This window comes from Colias croceus, chromosome 25, assembly GCF_905220415.1.
Source record: "Colias croceus chromosome 25, ilColCroc2.1".
NCBI lineage: Eukaryota > Metazoa > Arthropoda > Insecta > Lepidoptera > Pieridae > Colias > Colias croceus.
The window spans coordinates 2,418,713-2,446,274 of record NC_059561.1 but is presented as its reverse complement, the minus strand read 5'-3'; the positions used below and the strand labels follow the sequence as shown (position 1 = coordinate 2,446,274).

The 27,562-nt window shown below is 32.6% G+C and overlaps 2 protein-coding genes and 1 long non-coding RNA gene across 3 annotated transcripts; all 3 read left to right on the top strand.

Moving 5' to 3' along the window:
• Window positions 1-225: 225 nt before the first annotated feature.
• On the top strand, window positions 226-1,262 carry LOC123703300. The gene is made up of 2 exons (XR_006752971.1): window positions 226-305; window positions 970-1,262. It is a non-coding gene; the product is annotated as an uncharacterized LOC123703300 (long non-coding RNA).
• Window positions 1,263-2,839: 1,577 nt separating this feature from the next.
• LOC123703018 (UDP-glucosyltransferase 2-like) lies at window positions 2,840-7,696 on the top strand. The gene is made up of 5 exons (XM_045650886.1): window positions 2,840-3,664; window positions 3,743-3,965; window positions 4,266-4,485; window positions 6,487-6,730; window positions 7,667-7,696. Exons 1-5 carry the CDS (start codon window positions 2,840-2,842, stop codon window positions 7,694-7,696), a joined length of 1,542 nt encoding a protein of 513 aa, XP_045506842.1.
• Window positions 7,697-8,980: 1,284 nt separating this feature from the next.
• Window positions 8,981-26,968, top strand: LOC123703068 (UDP-glycosyltransferase UGT5-like). Its single transcript, XM_045650946.1, has 4 exons — window positions 8,981-9,859; window positions 13,823-14,045; window positions 24,891-25,110; window positions 26,545-26,968. Exons 1-4 carry the CDS (start codon window positions 9,041-9,043, stop codon window positions 26,816-26,818), a joined length of 1,536 nt encoding a protein of 511 aa, XP_045506902.1. The 5' UTR covers window positions 8,981-9,040; the 3' UTR covers window positions 26,819-26,968.
• Window positions 26,969-27,562: the final 594 nt, after the last annotated feature.

Below are 27,562 nucleotides of genomic sequence, written 5' to 3'. Positions count from 1 at the left end.
ATATGGCATTCATTAATTTAAATACCGTTAATCCTTGAGTAAATTATCAAAACAATTCTACAAATAATGTTTACTCTCTCTATAGAGCACCCAAACGTAAAAGTTTTCATCACACAAGGTGGTCTACAATCATCAGTGGAAGGAATGAATGCTGGTGTTCCACTAATTGGATTTCCGATATATGCTGATCAGTTTTATAACGCAGAAAAATATGCTCACTATAAGATTGGCTTTAATTTAGATTTCTTGAGTTTTACTGAAGATGAATTAGAGGCTGTTATTGATAAAGCTATCAATGATCCGAGGTAAGGTACAAATTACAATGATTAATATTTATTTATTTATTTATTTATTCTTTATTGTACATAATCTTATAAATAAAAGTACAACAAAACCATTCAAAATGTACAAATGGCTGCCTTATGGCTCTAAGCCATCTCTGCCAGGCAACCTTCATTTACCTATAGACAAAGCAGTAAAATAATAAAAAATTATATAGAAAATAAAGTCCTACCTATTTCAAGATATTCGTTTCAAACATTGTGATAAAGTAGTAAGTAATTGCTTAGAAACTTTTGGAACATCGATCAATTTTATATTAGGACTTCCAAGATATACATTCAAAAAAGTAGTAAATAAAAATGATGAATATTCTCACTGACCAAATTTAACACAGAGTAAACTTACCATTTTATAAATTACTAGCTTTCCACCCGCGGCTTTGCCCGCGCAGTCAAAGAAAAACCCGCATAGTTCCCGTTCCCGTGGGATTTTCCGGGATAAAACCTATCCTATGTCCCGAGGTAAAAAGTAGCCTAAGTATGTCCTTTCTCGTATCAAAATATCTCTATACCAAATTTCATGTTAATTGGTTCAGTAGTTAAGGCGTGATTGAGTAACAGACAGACAGACAGAGATACTTTCGCATTTATAATAATATTAGTATATTAGTATGGATTATTTTTTCAGTTACAAGAGAAACATCAAAAACTTTGGCGCCTATATGAAAGATCTGCCCATACAACCTCTGGATAAAGTTGTATGGTGGGCAGAACACATCATCCAGCATGGTGGTGCACATTTACAGCCATTATCAGCTCATTTATCATGGACAGAATATTTTGAATTACATTTAATTCTAACTGTTTTAATAGTATTGGTTGTATTAATAGTAATGGTTGTAGCTGTACTAAGATTTTTGTGTGCAATGTTGTATAGAATGTGTTGTAGTAAACTAAATAAAAAGAATTTATAAGCAATTACTTTTATCGAGTTTTAATTATCCTTGTTATAGTAACACGTATTGTAAACTAATTATTAATGAAGTAAAAAACTATTATATAAAGTAAAAAAAAAAAAAAAAAAAAACAAGATTGTATATAAGTATTCAAGATTGTAAAATTACTTTAAATAGTTAAGTCATTTACACTAAATGTTTAAATAAATTTACAATTAATATTAATTATTTTCGTTCATGCACTCGATGTCACATTTAGTTGATTTATATCCGCGTTAGCATTCCTTACGAACACAGCCATACCGTCATAAGACGATATAATTGCACAGAGTAGTTCTCCGCTCACCCGCAAGTTTTTAACTTTTTTGTCAAGGTGTACAAGTTAACACTATTTAATTAGAATACTTAAGTGAATTGTAAAATTCTTTTGAAAATAAATGTCTCTAAACCTAAACCAACAGTGCAAAGAAAATAGTAAAATGAAATGAAATAAATTTATTTGTCCATTTTATGTTTTACAATTAATGTACGGCAGCGATATACAGTGACAAATTGATTTCAATATTTTTTTTAATACCTACCGCTTACAAGGTTTCATAAATTTAGTAAGATAATATTTGTAGAACCAAAAGAAGAAAATATAAGCTACTAATATCTGAATAATTTAAGCTTAAATTTTAGTTTCAATTTACATATAGATAGAATTAATAGGTTGAAATAACGTAAGGTAATTGTATTATTTTCAATGCAGTTTTTTTTATAATGAATAGGCAGACGGTTGACCACGATCCCACCTGATGGAAGGCGGCAGTGGTTAAAAATAATTATTAGTTTACCATAATATATTTGGCTATTATTTTGTACTGTACCTAGCACTTTATAAATCCTAATAAAATACATTTAACATCCAAGAATTACTTAAGTCTTTTAATCATAATTACACATAACACAATTGCTCAATTTTTTATCGTAGGCGTCGAAAAAGCGTGACATTACATTTCAATTCTTGTAATTTTTAGCATGGTGAATTCTGATAAATACATTTTAAACTTTTTGTGGATCTAATACCAGTGATAGTAAGTGAAGTTAGACATATTTTTGAATACCATACAAGTTTAAAAACTAGTAACTTGTATACGTATTTATTTCATGATTTATTACATACTAGCTGTTCCCCGCGGTTTCACCCGCATTGCTCCACTCCTGTTGGTCTTAGCGTGATGATATATAGCCTTCCTCGATAAATGAACTATCTAACACCGAAAGAACTTTTCAAGTCGGCAGTAGTTCCCGAGATTAGCGCGTTCAAACAAACAAACTTTTCAGCTTTATAATATTAGTATAGATTTCAGTTTTTTGCCAGATAACTCGTCATTTCAATGTACAATATTAAAACCACAAAAATGAAACAACATTAATATCAACGTCACCACGATCAGAAAATTAATTGATCTTATCAATACATATCATACCATCCAGATTTACAACAAGTGTGATTTTTGTACCACGTCTATAATCCATTACTTATCTATATTTGCGTTGATAATGTTTTCAATGAAGATATTATTATAATGTTAATCAGTTTTTAGTAATGTGTCCAAAATGTTACAAGTGTTGTTGTTATTATGTGCTGCCGATGTGTTTAATTCTGCACAGTCTGCAAGAATTTTAGCGTTCTTTCCCGCACCGTCAATAAGCCATCAAGTGGTGTTTCGACCATTGACACAAGAACTGGTAAAACGGGGCCATGAAGTAGTTGTTATAACTCCCGATCCTGCTTTTCCAAAAGGTAAAGCACCAGCTAACCTTACAGAAATAGACGTACATGATATTTCTTATGCATTCGCTGACAAATTCCTTGCTAAAGATAGAGGAAAGAAAGAAGATTTCTACACACAATTTGCCGCACTGATGGAAGTTTTTCCCGCCATTTTCGAAGCTCAACTACAAGTACCCGAAGTAAACAGAATTATCACGGAAGAGAGACACGCGTTTGATTTATTAATTGTAGAATCATGTGTGCGAGCTGCCTTGGGACTGAGCCACATCATTAAAGCTCCAATGATACAAATCAGTTCACTTGGAGTTACAGGACTTCAATATGCCCTTGCTGGTACTCCAATCCAGCCATTTTTGTATCCAACATCTATGCAGCAACGAATCTATAACCTGTCGTTGTTTGAAAAAATAAGACAAACGTATGATTTGATGTACTTGATGTATAACATATATAGAACACAGCACCTAGATTACGCTATTGCCAAAAAGTATTTTGGAGATGATATGCCCATATTTGAAATATTGTTCAGTAATACAAAAATACTATTCATAAACGAACACCCTTTCTGGGCTGATAACCGACCTGTAGCTCCAAACGTCATATACATTGGTGGAATACATCAGACAAAGGATAAACCATTACCAAATGTATGGTAAATATTATCTTAAGTTTTTATTTGTCTATCAAGTGAAAAACTAGTAATTAATACAACTAAACTGTTGCAGGATCTCAAAGCGTATCTTGATTCTTCTAAAAATGGTGTTATCTATGTAAGCTTTGGTACTAATGTCAAACCGCATATGCTCGCGATGGACAAAATTAAAATAATGGTGGATGTATTATCAAAAATGCCATATGACGTGCTCTGGAAGTGGGATGCTAACGAATTGCCAGGAATCTCAAAGAATATCAAAATATCGAAGTGGTTCCCCCAGTCTGATCTATTAAGTACGTATAAGTATATAATAAATAAAAAGTTTCCAATCTGTTACAACCAAGATTGTCTTCATTATTACCAAAAGATTAAATCTCGGTGTTTATCTACTGTTAAGTTCTGAAAGTTGAACATCCATAAAGTTTTTTAAGTGAAACTTCTTGAGGCATGAGTAAAATTGCATGGTACGCCACGGCAATACCGTCACGTCATGAAGTAAGACGACGCTTTTGGTATTTCATTTCTGACACGTGTGCTGGCACACGCTATTTTTTATAAAAAGAGCTTAAAATATGAAGTATTTCTGTTTTCAGAGCATCCAAAAATAAAATTGTTCATAACACAAGGTGGATTACAATCAACGGACGAAGCGATTAGTGCTGGAGTACCTCTTATTGGTATTCCTTTACTAGCAGACCAATGGTATAATGTTGAGAAATACGTGTTTCATAAAATAGGTCTACATCAGGATTATTCTAGTATTACAGCTGAAGGATTTAAAAATGCTTTGGATACTATTTTGCATAATTCAAGGTATGTATTAGCCTAACTTAATATTATTAATACGAAAGTAGGTCACTCTATGTGTATGTCTGCCTCTTCTTTACACCTTAACCATTTTACTCAATACCTCAACTATTTACTTTGTTGGTGGTTGGTACAACTTTGTTGGTTCCTGAAGTTTATTATTATTTCTTATATTGTGTATTGCCCTTTCATCTTTCATCTGTGTACCTATATGTTTATTGATATTATATATACTATAATTTTATAAATATCTGACCTTTATCTCCCTTGCATTATCTATTTATTTAAGTTTATTTTAATTTTCTGCCCTCAAGAGGCATTGGCAGAATATCAGCGTCGGGGTTTCTTTAAAAACTCTGAGATTTATGCTGAGCCAAGGCCTGTTCGTAGGACGCAGTGCACATTATCGGTTTAATTGTTACACTTTTAATATTTCTGTGTGTATGAGTGTTTCTCTATTGTTTTACTGTTTTTATCTTTTGTGTTTTACTTGTAAGTGTGATTGTGTTCTATGAATAAACGTTTTATCTATCTATCTATCTATTTAGATGAAATTTACTACAGAGATACTTTGACACCTGACAAAGGAAATAGGATAGTTTTTGTCCCTGAAATCTCCAGGAACGGAAACTACGCGGGTAAAGCCGCGGGCAGAATGCTAGAAGGAGATAAAATAACTTGCTTACAAAATATACTAACTTCTTCTTTTGCACTGATATTGAAAAGGCGCGGAAATGAATGCTATTAAGATTTATATAAAATTTTATATTTTAAAAACGTTCCCTGATGTTATTTTAAGAGCTCTGTATTCAATAAAATCGTGTGGTGATAATAAGTACACACAACTTAACTGTAAATAATTATTGTATTTGTTTTATAATTAAACTAAGTTTCTCTGGCATAATACGATTTCAAACTTTCATCCTAAACATAATAAGAATTGTTTCCAACTAAAGCAAGACGATTCGCTATTCAAAAATACGTCACGCATGCACGCCTGCATTCGGTGCATGCATACGACTATAGTCTACTTGGTCTATTATACCTACCATAATTTAATACAGGGTGTCCCACTATCTATTGGTATGCTAAGCGCGAAGGCACTTGTAGTTTTGCATATACTGATCACGTAAAAAATACTTAAATAACAAAATTACGTCAAAAAAATTTTGCTAATTTTTTCCTTAAAATCCATGTTTTGCTGGCATATACCACTTCGCTTATGTGAGCCTTTTGTCTATGAGTATGAAAACATAATCTTTAATGATCGCTCACGAGCGGGTTGCAAAATTGGGCGGGTTGCTTGTTCGAGGTGTACACATAGTTTTAAGAATTCATCTATTTGAAAAAAAAAATGCATCTGGAATTTTATATGTACAATATAATTTTTACGTACTCAGCGTATGCAAAACTATAACCTCCTTTGAGCTTAGCATACCAACGGCGGGACACCGTGTATATCTTACACGAGTCGATTATTATCTCCTTTATTAATCTCTATGAAATGATAATTGAAAACCACGTAACTGGGTATTTTTAATGAAGATTTATTAGGTACACTAATATTAAATAGTGGAAAGATTTGATTGTTTGTTTGAATTTAAATGGCTCCGAAACTAATGAAACGATTAAAAAATTATTTGACTACTTACTAGATTTCCGCCTGCGGCTTAACCCGCGTTTTACAAATAAAAACACGCATAGTTTCTGTTCCTGTAGAATTTCCGTAATAAAAAGTATCTTTTGTCTTATTTTGTATTTTCAGCGTCCTACATACAAAATTTTATTGTAATCGGTTCAGTAGTATTTGCGTGAAAGAGTATCAAAATAAACTACCATCCATCCTCACAAACTTTCACATTTATTATATTAATAGGATTACAATCCTACATTATCCCTGATGAACATAGGCTATATTTTATGATGTTTCATCTCGGGTCAACCCGGACGTTGTCGCAACGAGCGGCTAGTAATAAGTAATCTAGAAACATTTAATTATATTTTCAGCTACAAGACCAACATAGTGCGTCTGGGAGGTTTAATGCGTGAACATCCAGTTAAACCTTTAGATACAGCAGTGTTTTGGACTGAACACGTAATCAAACACGGCGGGGACCACTTGCAACCACCAAACGCAGGGATATCGGGAATTATCGCGTACTGCGAGTTCCCACTCGTCTTTAGCGTACTTTTGATTCTGATATCTGCAACGGCCTTGATAGCAATCACATTATCTTACATATGGAAATTAGTGATAAGCAATGTACCACTAAAAATTAAATTAAAAGTATTGTGATAATCTATGTTTTATTTACCTTATCTAACTCGGGTGAATTCAATGAAATGGTTAATACTTTGATTGCGCATAATATTTACGATTTACGACTCATTAAATAATACAATCTACACTAATATTATAAAGAGGAAAACTTTGTTTGTTTGATTGTAATGAATAGGCTCATAAACTACTCAACCGATTTTGATGAAATTTGGCACAGACAATCTTTAGACCCTGAGAAAGAACATAGGCTACCTTTTATTGCGAAATATGTACCACGGGCGAAGCCGGGGCGGACCGCTTGTTTATTATAAAGACATTATAAAATTTAGTAAATAGTTCATGCAGGGAGGCCAGTCAGGCTTTTCACGGCAGTGAAATAAATTCCCATAATAATTTAGACAACGCGAGCAAAGCCTCAGCTAACATCTCGCTTTCTATAATTCTAAATACACTTAGAATACCAGTGGCAGACTGTAAAGTGGAGTCGTGTGCTGGCGTCCAAAATGCAAAGCAAAATCTGCGTGTTGGATTTATATAAATAATAATATACGTGTTAACGTAATCGCTAATATTTTTAATCAGGAATTGAAAAATATATATTATACTAGCTGTGCCCCGCGGTTTTACCCGAAAAGCTCCGCTCCTGTTGGTCATAGCGTGATGTTATATTATAGCCTTCCTCGATAAATGAGCTATCTAACACCGAAATAATTTTTCAAATCAGACCAGTTCCTGCGATAAGCGCGTTCAAACAAACAAACAAATAATCAAACAAACAAACTCTTCAGCTTTATAATATTATAGTATAGATAGTATAGATAATATTATTATTATTGAAAAGCATACAATAATTTAAACGATAGATACAATTAGTTGTACAGCAAAATTAAATTAAATTTTACACAGTTCAAGGGAAAGGCAGTTAGTATTAGATAAAGCCGTTAATGGTTAACTAGGTTTCCGCCCGCGGCTTCGCCCGCGCAGTCAAAGAAAAACCCGCATAGTTCCCGTTCCCGTGGGATTTCCGGAATTGCGTCATTTTCCCGGGATAAAAAGTAGCCTTCCTTTCTCGGGTATCAAAATATATCCATACCAAATTTCATGAAAATTGGTTCAGTAGTTTAGGCGTGATTGAGTAACAGACAGACAGACAGAGTTACTTTCGCATTTATAATATTATAGTATGGATTCGGCAACAACTAAACGTTGTTGACACAAGAAATGGATTAACTACATTAACGTTAGTCAAGTCACGCGATTTTCTTAGCAAACTAGTTCCGTTCACGCACATTAGTAATATTTTATTAGACTGTGTTTTGTTATCAGAATAATGTTATATTATGTTATGTTGTGGTATTATTTAATCATATTATTAGCATTGTATATCAATAGCTCGCCTATAGATAAATGGGCTATCCAACAACGAAATTTTTCAAATCGGACCACTAGTTCTTGAGATTAGCGCGTTCAAACAAACAAGCAAACTCTTCAACTTTATAATATTAGTATAGATTTGATACTACCTACCACAATTAATATACTACTGTATAATATATAAATATAGGAAGATATTAAATAAAATACGTATTAATAAATATATAGGAAACAGTGTTTCTTATCGGATAAACCGCGGAATAAAAAATAATCTGCAAACATAATATTATAAAGGTAGATAAGTCTTGTTGCAATTTTCCTAATTTTAGATATTTATTTTATTTATTTATTTATGACACTTCATTGTACATGTAAGAGAATTTTAAAATAAATGAATACATAAAATTGAAAAGCAAATATGTAACTATATTGAAAAACTTTTCTTAAGATAAATACTATTTTATAATAACAAGAGATCCTTAGTAATTCATTTGCTTAACATCTCTTACATTTGTTTACAATAAAATAAGTTAAATATCAATATTTACGACACAAAAAAATGCAAAAAAAAACTATAGAAACTGGTTGATCGCAGTTGACGTAATTTATTGCAATTATCATATCAATGTGAAGGTTGAATTTAATTTAAACTTAGATAAAGTATTCAATAAACTTATTTAACAAATTATTGTGTCTAATAATTAAAGTTTTTATGAACAATTAAAGACACTTTTATCGAAACTTACTTGTCGACTCTTGGTAGCAATCACTGCCATAAAAAGTTGATGCTAATTCGTAAAAAAATGTATGTAGTTTATATACAGTCGCTAGCAAAGATGACAGGCAGTTAAATGTATTACATAAGGATAGAGCTTAGCGTGTAGACGCGTTTAGTCAGCTCTCAAAATGAGGTTGTTTTTGTTTTTAATAATAATGCTATTCGGTTTCGAAGTGGACAGTGCAAGAATATTAGTGATGGTTCCAACTCCTTCTATAAGCCATCAAGTGGTGTTCCGACCGTTAATACAAGAACTGCTCAAAAGGGGTCACGAGTGCGTTGTTATAACAACAGATCCTATATATCCCAAGGGAGAAACACCAAAGAACCTCACCGAAGTAGATATCCACGATATGTCATATAACAGCGTAGTTGACATTTTGCAGAGTATAGATGGTGATAAGGATAACTATCTAACCCTATTTATTAGGATTTTCCACCGTATGTCTATAATTTTTGAGAAACAAGTGCAACTGCCAGAGGTGAAAGAAGTATTAGATTCTGGAAAATATGATTTGGTGATCGGTGAGGCGTACATTCGACCCCTGCTCGGACTATCCCATTATTTAAAAGCACCTGCTATTTTGTTGAGCACGTTTGGTGGTCTGCCAACGCATTATAATCTGCTTGGAGCTCCGACACATCCACTCCTATTTCCGTACTTTGTACAGGCTAAATTATACAATTTATCGTTTTTCGAGAAGATTATCCAGATTCTAAATTATTTGCGATACGAATGGCACTCGTATTGTTTGGAACGGTTAGATTATGAGATAATGGAACGGAATTTTGGAAAAGATGTGCCAAGTTTTAGAGAATTGTATAGGAACAATGTGCATTTGCTGTTTTTGAATGAGCATCCTCTTTGGGCGGAAAATAGACCAGTTCCTCCAAATATAAAGTATATAGGTGGGATGCATACACCTCAGGAAAAACCATTGCCAAAGGTACTTTTTTTTCTTTGTTTTGGTAGATACATAATATTATTTTGTATATAGTTTTTCAACGTGAGATGATGTTAATGTTAGGTATTTTTATGGTGCGACTGTCACGATGTTTAACAGAGCGATTATCTATTATGCGAATTTCGTACAAAAATGCCAAAATAAACACTCTATTAATTTATATTTAAGCGTGCCATGGCTCAAAGCTGAAACTAGACAGATTTATACACAATATATTTACAAGGTTACATCCGGGACTTTGCTATTGGCTTGTTTGGTTTTACGTTTGACGTCTCTATACAAAAAAATCGATAAAACTTAACTCTATTTATAGACACAGTTTTTCCACCTTGACGAGATACAGACAAGGAAGAACATTTAAATATAATTTATGATAATATAAAACGCTTACTTAATAATGTGATTTAAATTCTAAACATTGTGACTAGATTATTAATACTATTATATATAATAATTATATATGGGTGATTATACAAAAACGGGGTAACTTTTAAGGAAATTTTGTTTACTATATTTTTTATTTCAGATTATTACAAATTAGGGTGTATATGAGTCGATACATATCAAACTCCGGTAAGTCCACTCCCTGCCAAAATTGAGATAACAATGGCGCCAATTTTGAATTGTAAAACTAAACAAGTCTGTACTTTTCAAAGTTAGGTAAGTCAATCGTATCTTTATTAAAATAAGGTTTAAAGTAAATGTTTTTTTTCAAACTCCGGTATGTCCGTCGATAGTGGTGTATCAAACTCAGGTAAGTCCATTTCGACCAATCACAGCGCAGTATGGCACTAAAATGGCTGCCATTTCTCTCAATTTTGTTGAAGCTAACACGTGTTACCAATGCTTATAAATCGTTTTAATTGATAAATAATGGAAGAAAACAGTTTTACTATAGAGGTGGTGGTTCTAGACAAAGCAAGGAAAAAAACAATACCAAAAGCTAAAACCGACAAGGCTCAGAAAACAGCTAAAAGATAAATGAAACTTGACGCACAGCACACGCACAGTAGTTATTCCCAGCCATGAAGCCCAGGGCCGTACTGAGATTTTTTCAACCGTTTTGATTTATTGACCCCTCTCTTTGCCCAGCAGTGGGATGATAAAGGTTAATAATAATAATAATTTGTATCTTTTAATTTACATATTTTATTTTAACGTCCAATACTTACAACGCGACGAACTATCTACCCATTTCCACCACCTCAGTACGTCCCAAAACTGAGTTCTATCAAATCCCTGTAAGTCCATTAGAGATTTTTCAAATTCCTGTAAGTCCAAGACGATGTTTTTCAAAACCCGGTAAGTTTTGCTGGTACATATCAAACGCCTGTATGTCCAGATTTAAATCTAATTTTGTGGCATAATCATCAAGTAATACATTTATTTTTCTTAGTAAAAATAATTCTAATGTATTATATTATATCCGTCATAAATTATAAAGGTCCAAACATATTGATTTTTTAAGTTATTAAAAATACCTCGATTCCCACATTTCTGTTAGAATGGACTTACCGGAGTTTGATATGTATCGACTCTTATGATAGCGAATCAAATGAATATATTGTTCCAAATCGGGCCAGCCACTTTTTTAAGTAGATTGTGAGATATTTTAAATTTTCTGGATTTGGCCTCCAGATAATAAACACAATTTTGTAATATTCTTAAAGAAATTAAATGAAAATTACTTCAAATGTCTCAGTTTTAATAATGGCACATGTCTTTTAAGTATTAAAATCACTTAGTTACATTTAAAAATGATACTTAATTAATAATATATTGTGATACTGGGAAAAAAAATGTCTCAATTTTCAAAACAGCCTTCTGACATTTAACGCAACGTGAATATTCTTACTCTCTTACTTAACTTACTACTTTTACTTAGTTTTACTTAATATTTCATGTAATTCACAAACAATAGAAACAAAAAAACGGCCAAGTGCGAGTTGGACTCCTAACAAACATATTTTTTATTATGTTTGTAACTTAAAATTTTCACTTTTATCAATTTTTGCTTTATCTGTGTTATAAGACGTTGCTTTTTACCATATTTTAAGACTGTATACACGGCAAGCATCCTGTGTATTTTTTTATTCCCTTGCGAATATTTAATTTTGCGGAAATTTGCAGTATTAACGGATGTAGGTATCTTTTAATTGCGTTGAGTTATAAGTTTGATTTTTTTACAGCCCCAAGGGTTCTTAATCTTGAGTATTCAATATAAATTTCAAATTGATATTATGCTATACTCTTATGCTATATTCAATATACTCCACGCGCTTCAAAAAAACGTCTTAACAGACAAACGGACAACAAAGTGATCCTATAAGGGTTCTGTTTTTTTTCCTTTTGAGGTTCGGAGCCGTAAAAATCTAACATTATTTATGTTAAAAGTACTAATTTTCATAAAATTAAAAACCAAAGGCTTGAATGAAAGTCTCATCTGAGTTTTCATAAGAGCCTTTTGACATTTTTATAATGTTATTATATTAATTAACTTTTATGTTATTTTGAGGTAATTTTACTTCAAAATATTATACGTATACGTATTTATCTAATAAATATAACAAGCTATGCCCTGAAAGCATCAAAATCAATAATTAAAATAAAATAAGATCTTTTAAATAAAATTATTAGTAGTTTGTTTCAATAGCTCTTTTCTTTGCTACTTTTTTTTAAATGTTTCTTCCCTAGTCAAATTCAGTTTCTTTTAGCGTGGCGCATGATGTTTTAAACTGAAATATCAAATAGAAATGCTTATACCAATAGCAATCAAAATAAAAGTTCTCAAAAACGATAGAATCATCAGTACTATGAGGTCGCGTCAGTCCACTGGCGCGATATCTGACCATAGGACTGATGCCAGCGGATTGATAAAAAGGGACTTAATATGAGATTATAATCACAAATTATGTTTTTTTGCCTTATTTCTAATATCAACAAACTATATTTTCACAAATCATGGTTAACCATGTATGAATGAAAATAAAAATCAGATTAACAATAAAATAACGACTCACCATAGGACTGAAATGTTGACTGGCGCAGCACGAATTTAGAGGACAAACACAACCCTAGCGCTGGTACAGTTATGACGGCCGTCAAAATATGGGATGCACAAGTAACTTCATTACCAACATTAATATTTAGACAGGGATTTGACCTCGACTTGGTGATATTTAGCGAGAATTTCAAATTTAAAAAACACACAACGGACTGACCAATAAAAACGATGACAAAGTTTATTTTTATTTTTTAAATAAAATGTTAAACATTTCGTTATGAAAACTATACTATATAATACTATGTCTAACAAAGATTGTCCTGAATTAGTAAGTTTTCTCAAATCAATGATAATGTTTATAAGATAGTCACTTGATTGTTGGTTTTCAGAGTTGTGACATGCCAAAGTACTGATTATTTATGTATTAATTTTGTTTTTTTATCAATTTGTATTTTAAGTAAAGAAGTGAAAGTGAGTGACCAAATAAAGGACGCTTTATTGTTTTAAAATAGATTGTTATTTGATTAAAATATAATAAGACTTTGTATAAATTGGCTGGTGACATTGAGTTACCCCATTTTTGTATAATCACCCATATGTATTCTTAAAATTACAACTAGATGAAGTATATAAACTTATGGGAAATCAATGTTATTCAGTTATGAAAATGAATGTTCTACGAAGATGTTCATTTTTCATATTTTTCCAATCTTATTTTAAGATAAACGTTTGACATTTTTAAAATATCTAGGTAGGTACTATTATTTTGTAATTTATAATATTTCATATCGTAAGGTGATAATATAATACAATAATTTTATGAGTTTACCTATGTGTGTTTTTTAACTACGTTTATTTTTATTTCTAGTGTTTTTGAACCGAACAAGCGCTCGTAATAAAATACACAAACAAAAAAATAATCATTTCTTTATTTTTTTCAGGAACTAAAAGATTATCTTGATGCTGCTAAAAGGGGCGTCATTTACTTCAGCCTCGGGTCCAATGTAAAACCTTCTCTTATGCCTGCAAACAAAATGAAAATGATGCTAAATGTATTATCCAAAATGCCATACGACGTTCTATTTAAATGGGATAGTAAGGAATTTCCTACAGGATACGATAATATTAAATTTTTCACTTGGCTACCGCAATCGGACCTTTTGAGTAAGTAATAATTAATTATCTATACTAATACTTTACTTAATAATATAAAGAGGAAAGGTTCGTATGTTGTATGTATGTATGGTTTTCACGCATAAACTACTGGACCAATTCCAAAAATTCTTTCACCATTAGAAAGCGGCATCTTCAATGAGCAACATAGGCTATATTGCATTTTCAAAAAAATTAGAGATCCTTACCAAAAATGAAATAACCCAAGGTGTAAAAAATTCCTTAATAAAAATTCTGTCGTGTGCGCTGCGGAATCTATTCCTTGAAGTACGAGGATGGTTCTTATGAAAAAAACGTAAACATGTAGGTACCACGGGTGAAGCCGGGGCGGACCGCTAGTCATGTAATCCATACTAAAATAATTATAAATGCGAAAGTCTGTCTGTCTGTCTGTTACTCAATCACGCCTTAACTACTGAACCAATTTGCATGATATTTGGTATAGATATATTTTAATACCCGAGAAAGGACATAGGATACTTTTTACCCCGGGACACAGGATAGGTTTTATCCCGGAAATCCCACGGGAACTGGAACTATGCGGGTTTTTCTTTGACTGCGCGGGCGAAGCCACGGGTGGAAAGCTAGTATTATAATATGTGCAAGAAAAAAGTACTAATTTAAAAAGTGGTTGATCACTGATCATATTATTGTATTGACTGAGATATCTTATGATATACTTGCTAACTTTTATTAGCTTCACATGTATATGTTTTTATATGTAACTGACTCCTCTAGATTCCAAACTTTGTACACTTATCAAGAATCGGTGACAATACAATCTATAATATATACATTATACAGGGTTAGTAGTATTAGTCGTAGAACAAATGTTGTTACTTATGATGTTACCTATCTTGTCCTGCGAGGTTGCTGATGTTTTACAAGTAACCCTGTATACATGAACCTAGAGGTGTTTATCAGTTGTTTAAACTATATAAATCACTATTTGAATACACAGAGTATCTCTAGACAGGTTTTAGAATATAATTAATTAATAAATAGACAAAGCGGTCGAAGCCGCGGGCGGAAAGTTGTTTTTTTTTTTTTATAATGTTTAGTGTAGCTGTGTGTAGGGAGATGAAATTAAAGATAGCGGCCAATTAAATTTTATATTTCTTCTAAATTACACAAAAATATACTATTTATATTCTCTAACTACAAAACGTGGGTCGGTGGCGCGAGCTATGGGACAACTGAGGGGCGACGCTATGTGACTGTGCGACGCGGCCGAAAATCCTGCGTCAGCACAGCACCTACAATATTCCCCCCTTTTCAAAAAAAAAATGTGGAACATTTTTAAACAAAATCAAATTAAATTATCTTTATTTAGATTACTAACTCGCACAACGAACCCTAACAATTCTGCTGACAGACAAAAAATAACAATGTGAAACATAATACAAGATTAGTTCAGGAGTCGGTGAAACATTTTTATAGACACATGAACATTTATTTAAAAAAAAAAAAAATACTTAACATATAAAAATTACTAGTCTGCAGCCATGGTGTTTGATATAACGTTATGATGTCCTCTCTTGGCATCATTGCGGCCATTTGCCAACAATACAATCTAATAAAGTCCTACGATCGAACAACATAACATTACATACACACAAACATTATAATGTAAAGTAACATTATTAATAAAAAAATACGCAATGTATAATATTAAGGTATCATGCACCTTGTACATTAACATGCAAATAAAATCATTCACAATTAATACGAAAATATAATTAAAATTATTGTTCCCGTCTCTTACACTATGACGATAGATACAATAACAATGCAATATATGAAACGTCATGACATTAAAATTTTAATAACACACAAAGAAATATAACTTACACGTTTGTTAATACATAACTTTATTTAATTCTCGTGTTCTTTCCACCTTGATTTCAGGAACAGATAAGCTAGTAGTACTCATAACTTCTTTTTAAAACCAATTACTAGCAACTTTAATACACTGTTGTTTCAAAACACAACAAACAAAAATAGTTAATATAACTGCAATGAAAATTATTATGATTCCAAATATATTAATTTTATTTTCCAGCTTTGAAACATTGGAAATACTTTCGTTAATGACAACACTTTCCTTGGTTTGATTTAATCCCATAGTAAAATTGTAAAATATTGTATATAGAAAAATAATTGTATAAAATGTATATATTTAGTTGTATATAGTTTGAAAATAAAAAATGTTGAATAAAATATTTAAATATAACCATTCTTTAAATTCAAAGAATTACGTGACCTAAAACAACAACATACAATTTGCAACTTTGCATGATTGCAATAACAATGGCTATGTACATGATTAAAACATAAATTTACTTGGCGTTTTTCGTATTCGCCCTGATCGTGTAACATAATTTTTACAGCTGGATTTGTCTGTCTCAAACGTTACCTTTTTAATTACCTTTTTTGTATGTAGCGAATCATTAATTTTACTATCACTCATATTAACAGACTTACCTGTGAACTTAGTCACAATATTATTATCATCAGGTAAAACGTATGCAGGTTTTAACCTATCTACTGAAACGTTAAGTTGTCTGTCCATTAATTGAATTTTAAAAGTTTTATCCTTTCTACTAATGACACGATATGGCCCATCATACGGCGGTTGTAATGGTTTCCGTACGGTGTCATTTCTTAAAAATACATATTCGCAATCAATTAAATCTTTATGAATGAACATTTTACACGGTAATTTATTAATTCTAGGTACCGGTTTCATACTGTGTATAATCGACCTCAATTTATCAACATAACTATGTTCGTCACACGGTTTTATATTACTTGTGTCATAAAAATCACCAGGCAGCCTTATATTACTGCCATAAATCATTTGAGCTGCAGTTACGCCTGTGTCTAATTTAACAGTTGTGCGTAACCCTAACAATACTGTTGCTAGTTCATAAACCCATGAATTACAATTTAAACGAGCCATAAGCGCTGCTTTTAAAGATCTATGCCAACGCTCTACTGCACCGTTGCTCTGTGGATGATATGGGGTGGTCCGCAACTTTTGTATTCCCATAAATAACATAAGCTGCTTAAATAAATTACTTTCGAATTGTCGACCTTGGTCACTTGTAAGCCTAAGGGGACAACCGAACCTACAAATCCAACCCTCATACAACACCTTTGCCACAGTCTCCGCAGTAATTTCTTTTAAAGGAAAAGCCTCGGGCCACTTGGTGTACCTATCTATGATTGTTAGACAATATCTAAACCCTTCTGATGAAATTGGCAATGGCCCTACAAGATCAATATGTATATGCTCAAAACGGCTCGAGCCTTGAAAACTTCCTAAATCGGATACAGTATGTTTTGAAACTTTAGCTCTTTGGCACTTAATACATGTTTTAGACCAAATTCCTATATCCTTATTCATTTCTGGCCAAAAATATCTATCTGTTACTAATTTTTTTGTGGCTCTAATACCCGGGTGACTTAAATTATGCACAGCATCAAAAGCTAAACGTCGAAATTGTTTAGGTAAATATGGTCGAATTCTATCTGTGGATGTTTCACAATAAATTTGTTTATTACAATCGAACATTGCAACACGCTTAAGTGTAAATTGACTGTTTACGTTTGACCGGTGTCGCATTTCTGCAAGTTGTTCATCCGTTTCCTGCGCTCGGGCGAGTTCTGCGAAATCTAACACGGTGGGACATGTTATTGTTTCAATTCTCGATAACGTGTCAGCGACTATATTTTCCTTACCTGTTACATGACGAATATCTGTACAAAACTCACTAATAAACATAATTTGCCTAGTTCTTCGAGCAGTTTCCCTATTTGTGCCTATTTTACTGAATGCAAAACAAAGTGGTTTATGATCTGTATAAACTATTAATTCGCGCCCTTCAACCATGTTGCGAAAATGAATAATTGATAAATATATCGCTAACAATTCTCTATCATAGGTACTATATTTACGCTGAGCTTCTGTAAGTTTACGTGAAAAATATCCTAAAGGTTGCCAAATATTGTTAATTTTTTGTTGTAAAACTGCACCTATACACGTATCTGAAGCGTCAGTCATAAGAGACAATGGAGAATCTAAGGAAGGATACGTCAACAAAACTGCATTTTTCAAATCGATCTTACATTGTTCAAAATTTTGTTCTGCTAATTTATTCCAATTAATTTTACTTTTGTCTTTCCGTTTCGCACTACCAAGATATTTATTTAACTCTGACTGATGTTCAGCCGAGTGAGGAATATGAGATCTATAAAAATTTAACATGCCTAAAAATCTTCTAAGTTCTTCTATAGTACTAGGCTTAGGAAAATCTAAAATTGCTTTAACCTTGTCTTCGAGCGGCTTAATGCCCTCGGTAGAAACTTCATAACCTAAAAACTCTAATTTTTGCTGACCAAAACTACATTTTGAAAAATTGATAGTTATACCGAATTGATTAAAACGATCAAAAACTTGCTCTAAATGTTCTCTATGCTGACTTTCTGATTCTGAACTGATAATGACGTCATCGATATAAATAAATAAGAAATCTAAACCTTTTAAAACTGTTTCTTGCATGAAACGTTGGAAAGTTTGCGCAGCGTTTCGCAAACCAAATGGCATACGCATAAATTCAAATAAACCAAAAGGTGTAATAACTGCTGTCTTTTTTATGTCATTTTCTGCAACAGGCACAGAATTATAGGCTCTATTAATATCTAATTTAGAGAAAATTTTCTTATTACCCAAAATATATGTAAAATCATGTAAACGTGGTACGGGATAACGATCTGGTTTCGTAATTGCATTTAAACGTCTATAATCACCGCAAGGCCTAATATTACCATCTTTTTTTGGAACTATATGTAGTGGACTTGCCCTTAAAAGCGTGGCTTATTAATCACTGTTTCTATTCCTTAAACGAATTTTTTAGATTATAATTACCGAAACGATAAATGTACCTAACTTGACAAAAATTGACGTAAGAAATCAATTATAATGTAATAAAATGTATAGGTCTACCAGAATCTGATGGCATATTTATATTTCAAAAATAAAAGATTTTCATGGGGCAACTTATTTGACAACTATCAAATTGGTTCTCAAATTATTTGTGTTGATGATTAATTTTTAGGATTTTGTCTTCAAAATCTTCGAAATATCGATAAAACCACTGCGATCACAAGCAATAGGTGTTGTTTACAATGTGTATAGAAAAACATTCGATGAAGAAGGATCAAACACATCACAATTTTCAATTTTAAAGCGCGTGAAAGATTTTAGTGCTAAATTGGACTTACCCGTTGTGATACTTTAAATTAAAAATATTATGAGTAGGTACTTAACTATACTATTGTTTGTTGATTAAAATATAATTTTATGGAAACTTATTACAGGCGTTTACAATACGGCTATTTGTCAAGTCCAAGCAGTCCAAGTCAATTTTATAATATTGTGTTAGTACGAAAAACGAAAATAAACATGATTTTACATATTTTATTTTTGTTTTATTTTATAAAACATCGTATCATATTATCATATAGGTATTTTATAAACAGTTTTTTAGTTTTGATCTGGATTATCATTAAATCCATATTTTACAAAAATAGGTATGTATTAATAAATAATATATTGTATTACCTATATAAAAATAATATGTATATGTAATAAGTGCCTACATAATATTTCGTGGATATCTCATTATTAAGTACAGTATTATCCACTTATGTAATGTGAATAATGATATTGAGGTCAAAATAAAAAGTAAGCAGTATCAAGATCGTTCAGTCCATTTTCCCTAGGGTTGCACACTCAAAATTTTGATTTCCCTATTTGCCATCAGATTCTGGTTTACCTATAATAATCAAATTGTCATATTGCTATATTATAATTTATAATGTGTATGTAGTAAATAAATGTAAAATGAACTAATGTAAATAATATATTGTTTAAATAATTAAATTATAAAATTAAAATATTTGTATGCCAATTGTTGGCGAATTGTGCGGACGAAAAATTTATTATAACTTTGTAACCACAATTCATACAAATAAATTTTCATTTCATTTCATTTCAAGGACTACTACTCGGTCTACAAATCCCTAACTCTTGCATAACAATAAATTCATTTTTAGCCTTTACGTACCTGTCAGGAGGAAGCTGCCTCGCTCTCGCATGCACCGGCGGTCCTGTCGTCTCGATATAGTGACAAACATCGTGTTTTGGCGTCTCTTTGTAAGAAATAGGTTTAGTTAAATCAGGGAATTTATTCAATAAATTGGAATATGGACATTCCATAATTGTTTTTAAAGTGGGCACAGTAGAATTTGAGATATTTCCCTTAGTACTCAAATTAGTTACTTGATCAATCAATCTACGTCCGTTTAAATCAATTAATAATTTATGATTAGCTAAGAAATCCGCACCAATAATTGGTTGCTTTACATCCGCTAATATAAAAATCCAACGGAACGGTCGTCTCAGACCCAAATCTAGAGACAAAAAATGAATACCATATGTTTTAATTTCCGTTCCATTAGCAGCAAATAATTTATATTTATTACCTTCTGCATAAACCATACCATACACCACACTACGCGGGATGACGGACACATTTGCACCACTATCAACTAAAAAGTTTAGTCCTGAATTTCTGTCCAAAACACTGAGACGGTTATTTCTGTAGACTCGGTCGCAGGCACCCGTCGCTGGCTGCACCGATGCTAGTTTTCCGCTGGTTTCTCACGCTGACTAGGTTTCCAGTTGCACGGTTTCACACATTTCGTCGCTTTGTTTTTATATTTGTAATGGTATTTACAAAGCCAATTGGGATTATGCCTTTGATTACGTTGAAATCTACCTCTTGACCTGGATCGTGACCTCGTTCTAAAATTTGATGTATTATTTCTTGTTTCCAATCTTCTCAGTCGATTATTTAATTTTTCTATCTCACCAATCAAATTATTTTCTGGACTGTTGCTTAAACTGGACTGTTGAACTGCTGATACCGAGTTTAAGGGTGTCATGCTCTCCATAACTTTATCTGCTATTGATGCCAAAATATCTTCACTTTTACTCTCAGATACGGCTAACACAGCTCTTATTGCCGGCGGTAATAAATTTTGCCATAAAACTAGAAGTGTTTCTGTTGTTACTCGTCCACGCGCCAAATCTTGCATTTTCCTCATTAATTGTGACGGTTTTTGATCACCCAATTCCATTTCGCCAATTAATTTTTTTATTTGTCGATCTTCCGATTCTTCAAAAATTTGTAATAATCTTCTTTTTAATTTTTCATATTTTCCTGTCTCCGGCGGGCTAATTAAAATGTCCGTGACTTGCTCGATGACTTCTGGCGTTAATTTAGAAATGACTATTTGGTATTTCGCTTCATCTGACATTTTCTGTGGCGTTAAAACTGCCTCCGTTTGAATAAACCATATTTTCGGCGATTTCTTCCAAAAATCTGGGATGCGGGACGTAATGGAGACTGACGATAAACTTGCAAATTCTTCTTTAACCGGTTCCATGGTGATATTTAATTGTTATATGTACTTTTATGTGTTATTAAATTTTATTTAGTTATTTAAATTTTACCGCTGCCACCGCCCTGTAGTTTCTTCTTGAGTTGTCCGTATATATATATTTATATATTAATTTTGAATATTTATTCTCCCTACTACACACTCACGTCGATATATCACGCCGGTCGATCACGTCGGGGTCACCAATTTAGTGTAGCTGTGTGTAGGGAGATGAAATTAAAGATAGCGGCCAATTAAATTTTATATTTCTTCTAAATTACACAAAAATATACTATTTATATTCTCTAACTACAAAACGTGGGTCGGTGGCGCGAGCTATGGGACAACTGAGGGGCGACGCTATGTGACTGTGCGACGCGGCCGAAAATCCTGCGTCAGCACAGCACCTACAAATGTAACTGACAATATAAGTAAAGAACAACATTCAACGTATTCTTAGAGCATTAAGAAGTTCTATAGAGATTCTACCTATACATATCGCGGGTCTCAAACCATAGGGGCGTATCCACAAAACCCCTACTTTTCAGGAGAGACAAAAAACTTAATAACTTTTTTTGTGATTGAGCCACCTTATTGTGTTTTTGCATGTAGCTATATATTTACACTGCAGTTAATATGGAATGCTTGGTTTTAAGATATTCCCTCTGTAACACTAGTTTTTAGCTGATACGTCTATTTGCCATGACGAATAGACGGCAAAACTCCGTCAAATTTCCCCCATAAATGTATGGAATTTATGGACGTAAAACCCTTCTCCTTAAATTATTAATATTTATACTTATATTTATTTTTACCTAGTCGGTAACTCAAAATATTGTAATTTAGGAATGAGAACCCACCGAAATTAACGTTATTTACGCGGTTTTTAAAATTCTTACGCCTGTTTGGCTTGGCATTTATATTGAGAGGCGTTTGAATTCAAAGTAGAGGTATAAACCAGTTTTATTCTACAATCTAGACAAAAAAAAAACAAATGGAAGTAATTAGTTACACAATATTTTCTGTGTGAAAATAAAAATAAGCATATAAAAAAATTAAATTTATTTATAAATCTGAACATAGTTACTTAGGTAGGTACCTACCTTAAATGACTAAAGTCACAAACATTTTTAACTACGTTAAAAACAACCGACTTCCATATGTAACGGAAAAGTAAAAAATAAAAAAAAAGATTTGATGTTATTAATTTTAACATATTATTTAGATGTGCTATTTACTAAATAGGTTTGATACTAAGTGCTTAGTGCTTGGCACCGACTTCAAAGCTATTTAATAAATAACTAGCACATCTAAATAATATGTAGTAATTAATAATATCAGATCTTTTATTTTTATTTTTTACTTTTCTGTTATTGAAGTCGGTTGTTTTTAACGTAGTTATTTTTATTTAATACTTTATAACTAGTGTATTTTTCAACACGAATCAAACGAGCCCAAACTCGATAAAGTTGAGTCAATATATTACTGAGTCCCTATGGCCACCTTCCGATTCCATCATCAAATCATCTCTATGTCATGATAATGTTTCATCGTTATCCAATTTACATACGTATACAAAATTTCAGCTTAATCGGTTACCGGGAAGTGTATCAAAGTTACTTGCTAGATTTCAATTCGACACCATTACGCATCAAACAAAAAAATAATCACATAGATCGGTCCAGAAACCTCGGTGTACATACATAAAAAAAATATACCGGCCAAATTGATAACATAATTTTTACATGATTTGCTGGAGACATCATTACATATCTTAGCATTGAAGCTACCACTCAATTTCGATTTTGTCCTGGGCAGCAATCAGAATAAAGAATCAGGTGTTCCAAATTGGTAAGCTTGGTGATATAAGTATACAAACATGTTGAGACTTCATTTGCCCCTCTGTTTCTCTCGTACTCTGGCCAAAAGTAACAGTAGCCCTGTTTGCTCACTGCATTATGTATTGTGAAATTCATAAAGCCCAATTTCCTTTTATAAAAGATAGGTTTACCCAAAAGATAGGTTTTTAAAAAGGTTTATAACAAAGAGCCACCAGTTCTTGACACCCAGGTAGCGAGTCAGTGCGGAGCCAGCAGCGCGCGCATAAGTCTAGATGTTCTTAGCATTGCCGACGTGAGGAAGGCGCTAACACGGTTGAAGCCAAAGCGTTCAGCCGGCCCGGATGGTATACCAGCCTTTATTTTTAAAGATTGTGCTCGAGTGCTGGCTGAGCCACTGCTGCATATTTTCAATACGTGTGTCAATGGACAATATAATACTGCTTCGAAATCAAATACAGGTACAGAAAAGAAGAGTAGAGTCAACCATTGCCTTTAATTTGTCTTCTTCTTTTCTTCTTTGGCATATTATTTCCTATTAACATGTTCTTCATTATACTCCTCCTGTTTTTCTTTCTGTTCTTCTTCGGGTAACTGCTCAAACTTATGACACCAACATTGGTCTATCCTCGGCTTGTGAAAATCTTAACCTTATTATTCTCCATGCAATGTTCTTTATAAAATAACTAGCTTACCACCCGCGGCTTCGCCCGCTTTCTCTAAAACGATTTGAAATTTAAACTATCCTGTCTCTCAAGTTGGATCGAACTGCACATGGTGTGCGAATTTTATTATAATCGGTTAAGTGGTTTAGGAGTCCATTGAAGACAAACATTGTGACACGAGATTTATATATATTAAGATATTAAGAAGATATATATATAGTAAATTCACTAAAGTTATTCCACGCATTAGAATTACATCTACTCGCTTTGGCATCTCACTGCAGAATGATCGTGTTTCCGTGTTGTTGACATGACGATACGTCCACCAACTTGCTCTGTGACGTCCTCCTAGTGACGAAATCTGGAGACAGCAATACTAAAATATGTAGACGTATGTGCATACGTCCGCAGTGATGACTAAATATCCCCAGGATCATGTTGACATTGATGGTCGTATGTGCATACGTCTATATAGCTCGACACAATGATTTCAGGTTAAAATAAAACAAACAGTCGTATGTGCATACGTCTTTAAGGCACGTCAAAATTGCCTCAATAAGTAATAATATTGCTCTTACGTCTATTATACGGCTATATGGCCTAACAATAATTGTAGACTGTCTAGCTTACGGCAAATAATATTTTGCATTTTATACAAAAAGTAATCGGTATTAAATTATAAGAAAAATTGAGGTTATGTATTGCTTAAAGTAGAATCCAATGGCATTAAAAACGAAAAATCGCATTTTTGCATATACGCCCCTATGGTTTGAGACCCGCGATATGTATACCTACTCTAAATATTAACCAGACTATTCTTGCAGAGCATCCAAACATAAAGGTCTTCATCACACAAGCTGGTCTACAGTCAACAGACGAAGCCATAGATGCAGCAGTACCGCTGATCGCATTCCCAGTTTTTGGTGACCAATTCTATAATGCTGAGAAATACGTGAAACTGAACGTTGGTCAGCAATTGGATATCAGCACAGTGACTGAGAAACAGTTCCAAAATGCGTTGAATGCTGTTACCGGTGATGATAAGTAAGTCCTTCTAATCCTATGCTATAATATAATCCTTCTAATATTATAAATGCGAACGTTAACTTTGTCAGGATGGATGTGTATGTGTATGTTTGTTACTCTTTCACGCAAATACTACTGAATCAATTACAATGAGATTTGGCACACATATAGTGGGTAACTTGGATTGACACATAGGATAGGTTTTATCCCGGAAATCACACGGGAACGGGAACTATGCGCGTTTTTCTTTAAAAACTCGGGTGAATCCGCGGGCGGAAAGCTAGTTTAATATATGTATTTTTATTTATTTATTTGGGTGGCAGGCATCATTCTGATAATGATATCTCAAAATATACCTACGTTTTAATAAGTAGGTACTTAAAGGTTTTTGAATGAATATGAATAAATAAATAAAAATATTGTAAATTTTAAGTTAGTCATTAGTCATTACGAATTGAAATCGATTTAAGAATATTTAATCGATAAGTCAATAAAGAAAGAGTTAGGCTAACGAAGAAAAATTTTATCAATTTGTATTAAAATTACTTTGTAGAGTCGCTACAAGCCGAATCGATGATTTCAATATTCTAATAAAAAGTTATTATTCTTTAGCACTTCGTGTTTGTGTTTGAACTAATAGTTAATATTAGAACCTTTTTCGCAATCATACTTTATTTTAATATTAACTAAGTAGTTAGATAGCTTATCAGTGTTGATATGAGCTTGTTCAAAAACAATCAAATAATGAAACAAACTCATAACCTTTATTATTATAAAGGTTAAGAGTTTTTTTCATTATTGTACTCTTCTCCATAATACTCGGGTACCACCAGAAGGACGGTACCCGGATCTTTGGAAGGCTTACGTGGGGACACGGATCCAACACGCAGAGGCCCTTTCGAGACTTTTAATGTGTTGTGGGACACCATATTGTACTTACTATTAGTAATATTTTACTACGAACTCCACGGACAAACTCATAACTTTTAACATTACTAGCTTTTTGCCCGCAGCTTCGCCCGTATAGTCAAAGGAAAAGCCGCATAGTTCCCGTTTCCGTGAAATTTTTGGGATATAATTATTATATGTGTTAATCCAAGTTACTTTTTATGTGTGTTCCAAATTTCATGAAAATCGGTTCAGCAGTTTTTGCGTGAAGGAGTAATGCGCGTCACACACGGTGAAGATACTATTAGGTATGTTAAGATTCTCTAATATAAAATATTACAGTATCTTAAGGTATCCGGTATCAGCGTTCTGACCATCATCTTTATTTTTGTCATTGCGTACTAAGACCCCTGTAGAACCGCCATCCTGTTACAAATGACCCGAAACACTGACACAAAATTTTGGGTGTGTGACGCACTTAACAAACAAACATACACATTTTCGTATGATGATAGTACTATAGGATCTTAAATTTTCTATTTCCTAACAATATAATTCTTTCAGATATAAAAACAACATGTTAAAGCTACGCGGTCAAATGCGAGAGATGCCCATTAACACTCTGGACTTAGCAGTATGGTGGACGGAACACATTTTGAAATTCGGCGGGTTACATCTCCAATCGGCCTCTGCTGGCCTCACTTGGTTTGAATATTACGAACTATACATTGTATTTACATTCTTATTTATATTAGCATTAATGGTTATAATTCCTTATCTTGTATTACAGTATTTGTGGAGATCAGTATTATCAAAGAGTAAATTAAAGATTAGTTAATGATTTATGGTTATATTTTATTAGTTACTATTGTAAAACTAGATTTATTATGAAAGTTGAAATGCGTAGTTACTTACTGTGTTTTATTTGCTTGGCTTTGCTAGCGTATAAATATGTAAGTACGGTCTACTTTAAATAAGAGGGATAATGGATATAGGGGAAACTTGCCTAATTCGTACCACTTAAGGAGAACCTCAAAAATTTTGGAAATGAACAATGATACACAGTTATTTATATTAAGTAATTATAATTTCACTAATGTTCTATTAGTATTTCAACAAAAAATAACATATATCTTATAAACTTCTGAGAAATAAACAATTTTCAAAAACTTAAAAAAAGTACGATTTAAGACCATTCATCTTAAATCGTACTAGTATATTCTTAAATCGTACTTTGAGATCCTATCATTGGTTTACAGTCTTAAAAATCACAATCTTAATAATCTTCTCCTCTTTTTCTTAATTTTAATGTACCTAGATTAATTCTTATTAATACAGCGGATGGTCTTTGCCAAATCCTGACAGTCATCGCAGTAATAACATTTTGTTTTTTTAGTTGTCCCTGCACATAGCTCATGTAGGTAATTGTGAAGTATGGGTAGTTACCCATACTTCACAATTACCGCATTTAATCATGTTTTCTTTAACGTCTTCTTGACATATTTTGCAATACCAACTGTCATTTTCATCTTGTTCTTGTTTCTTTTTCTTGTTTCCTTTTTGAGGTGTTTTCGTTCGTTCG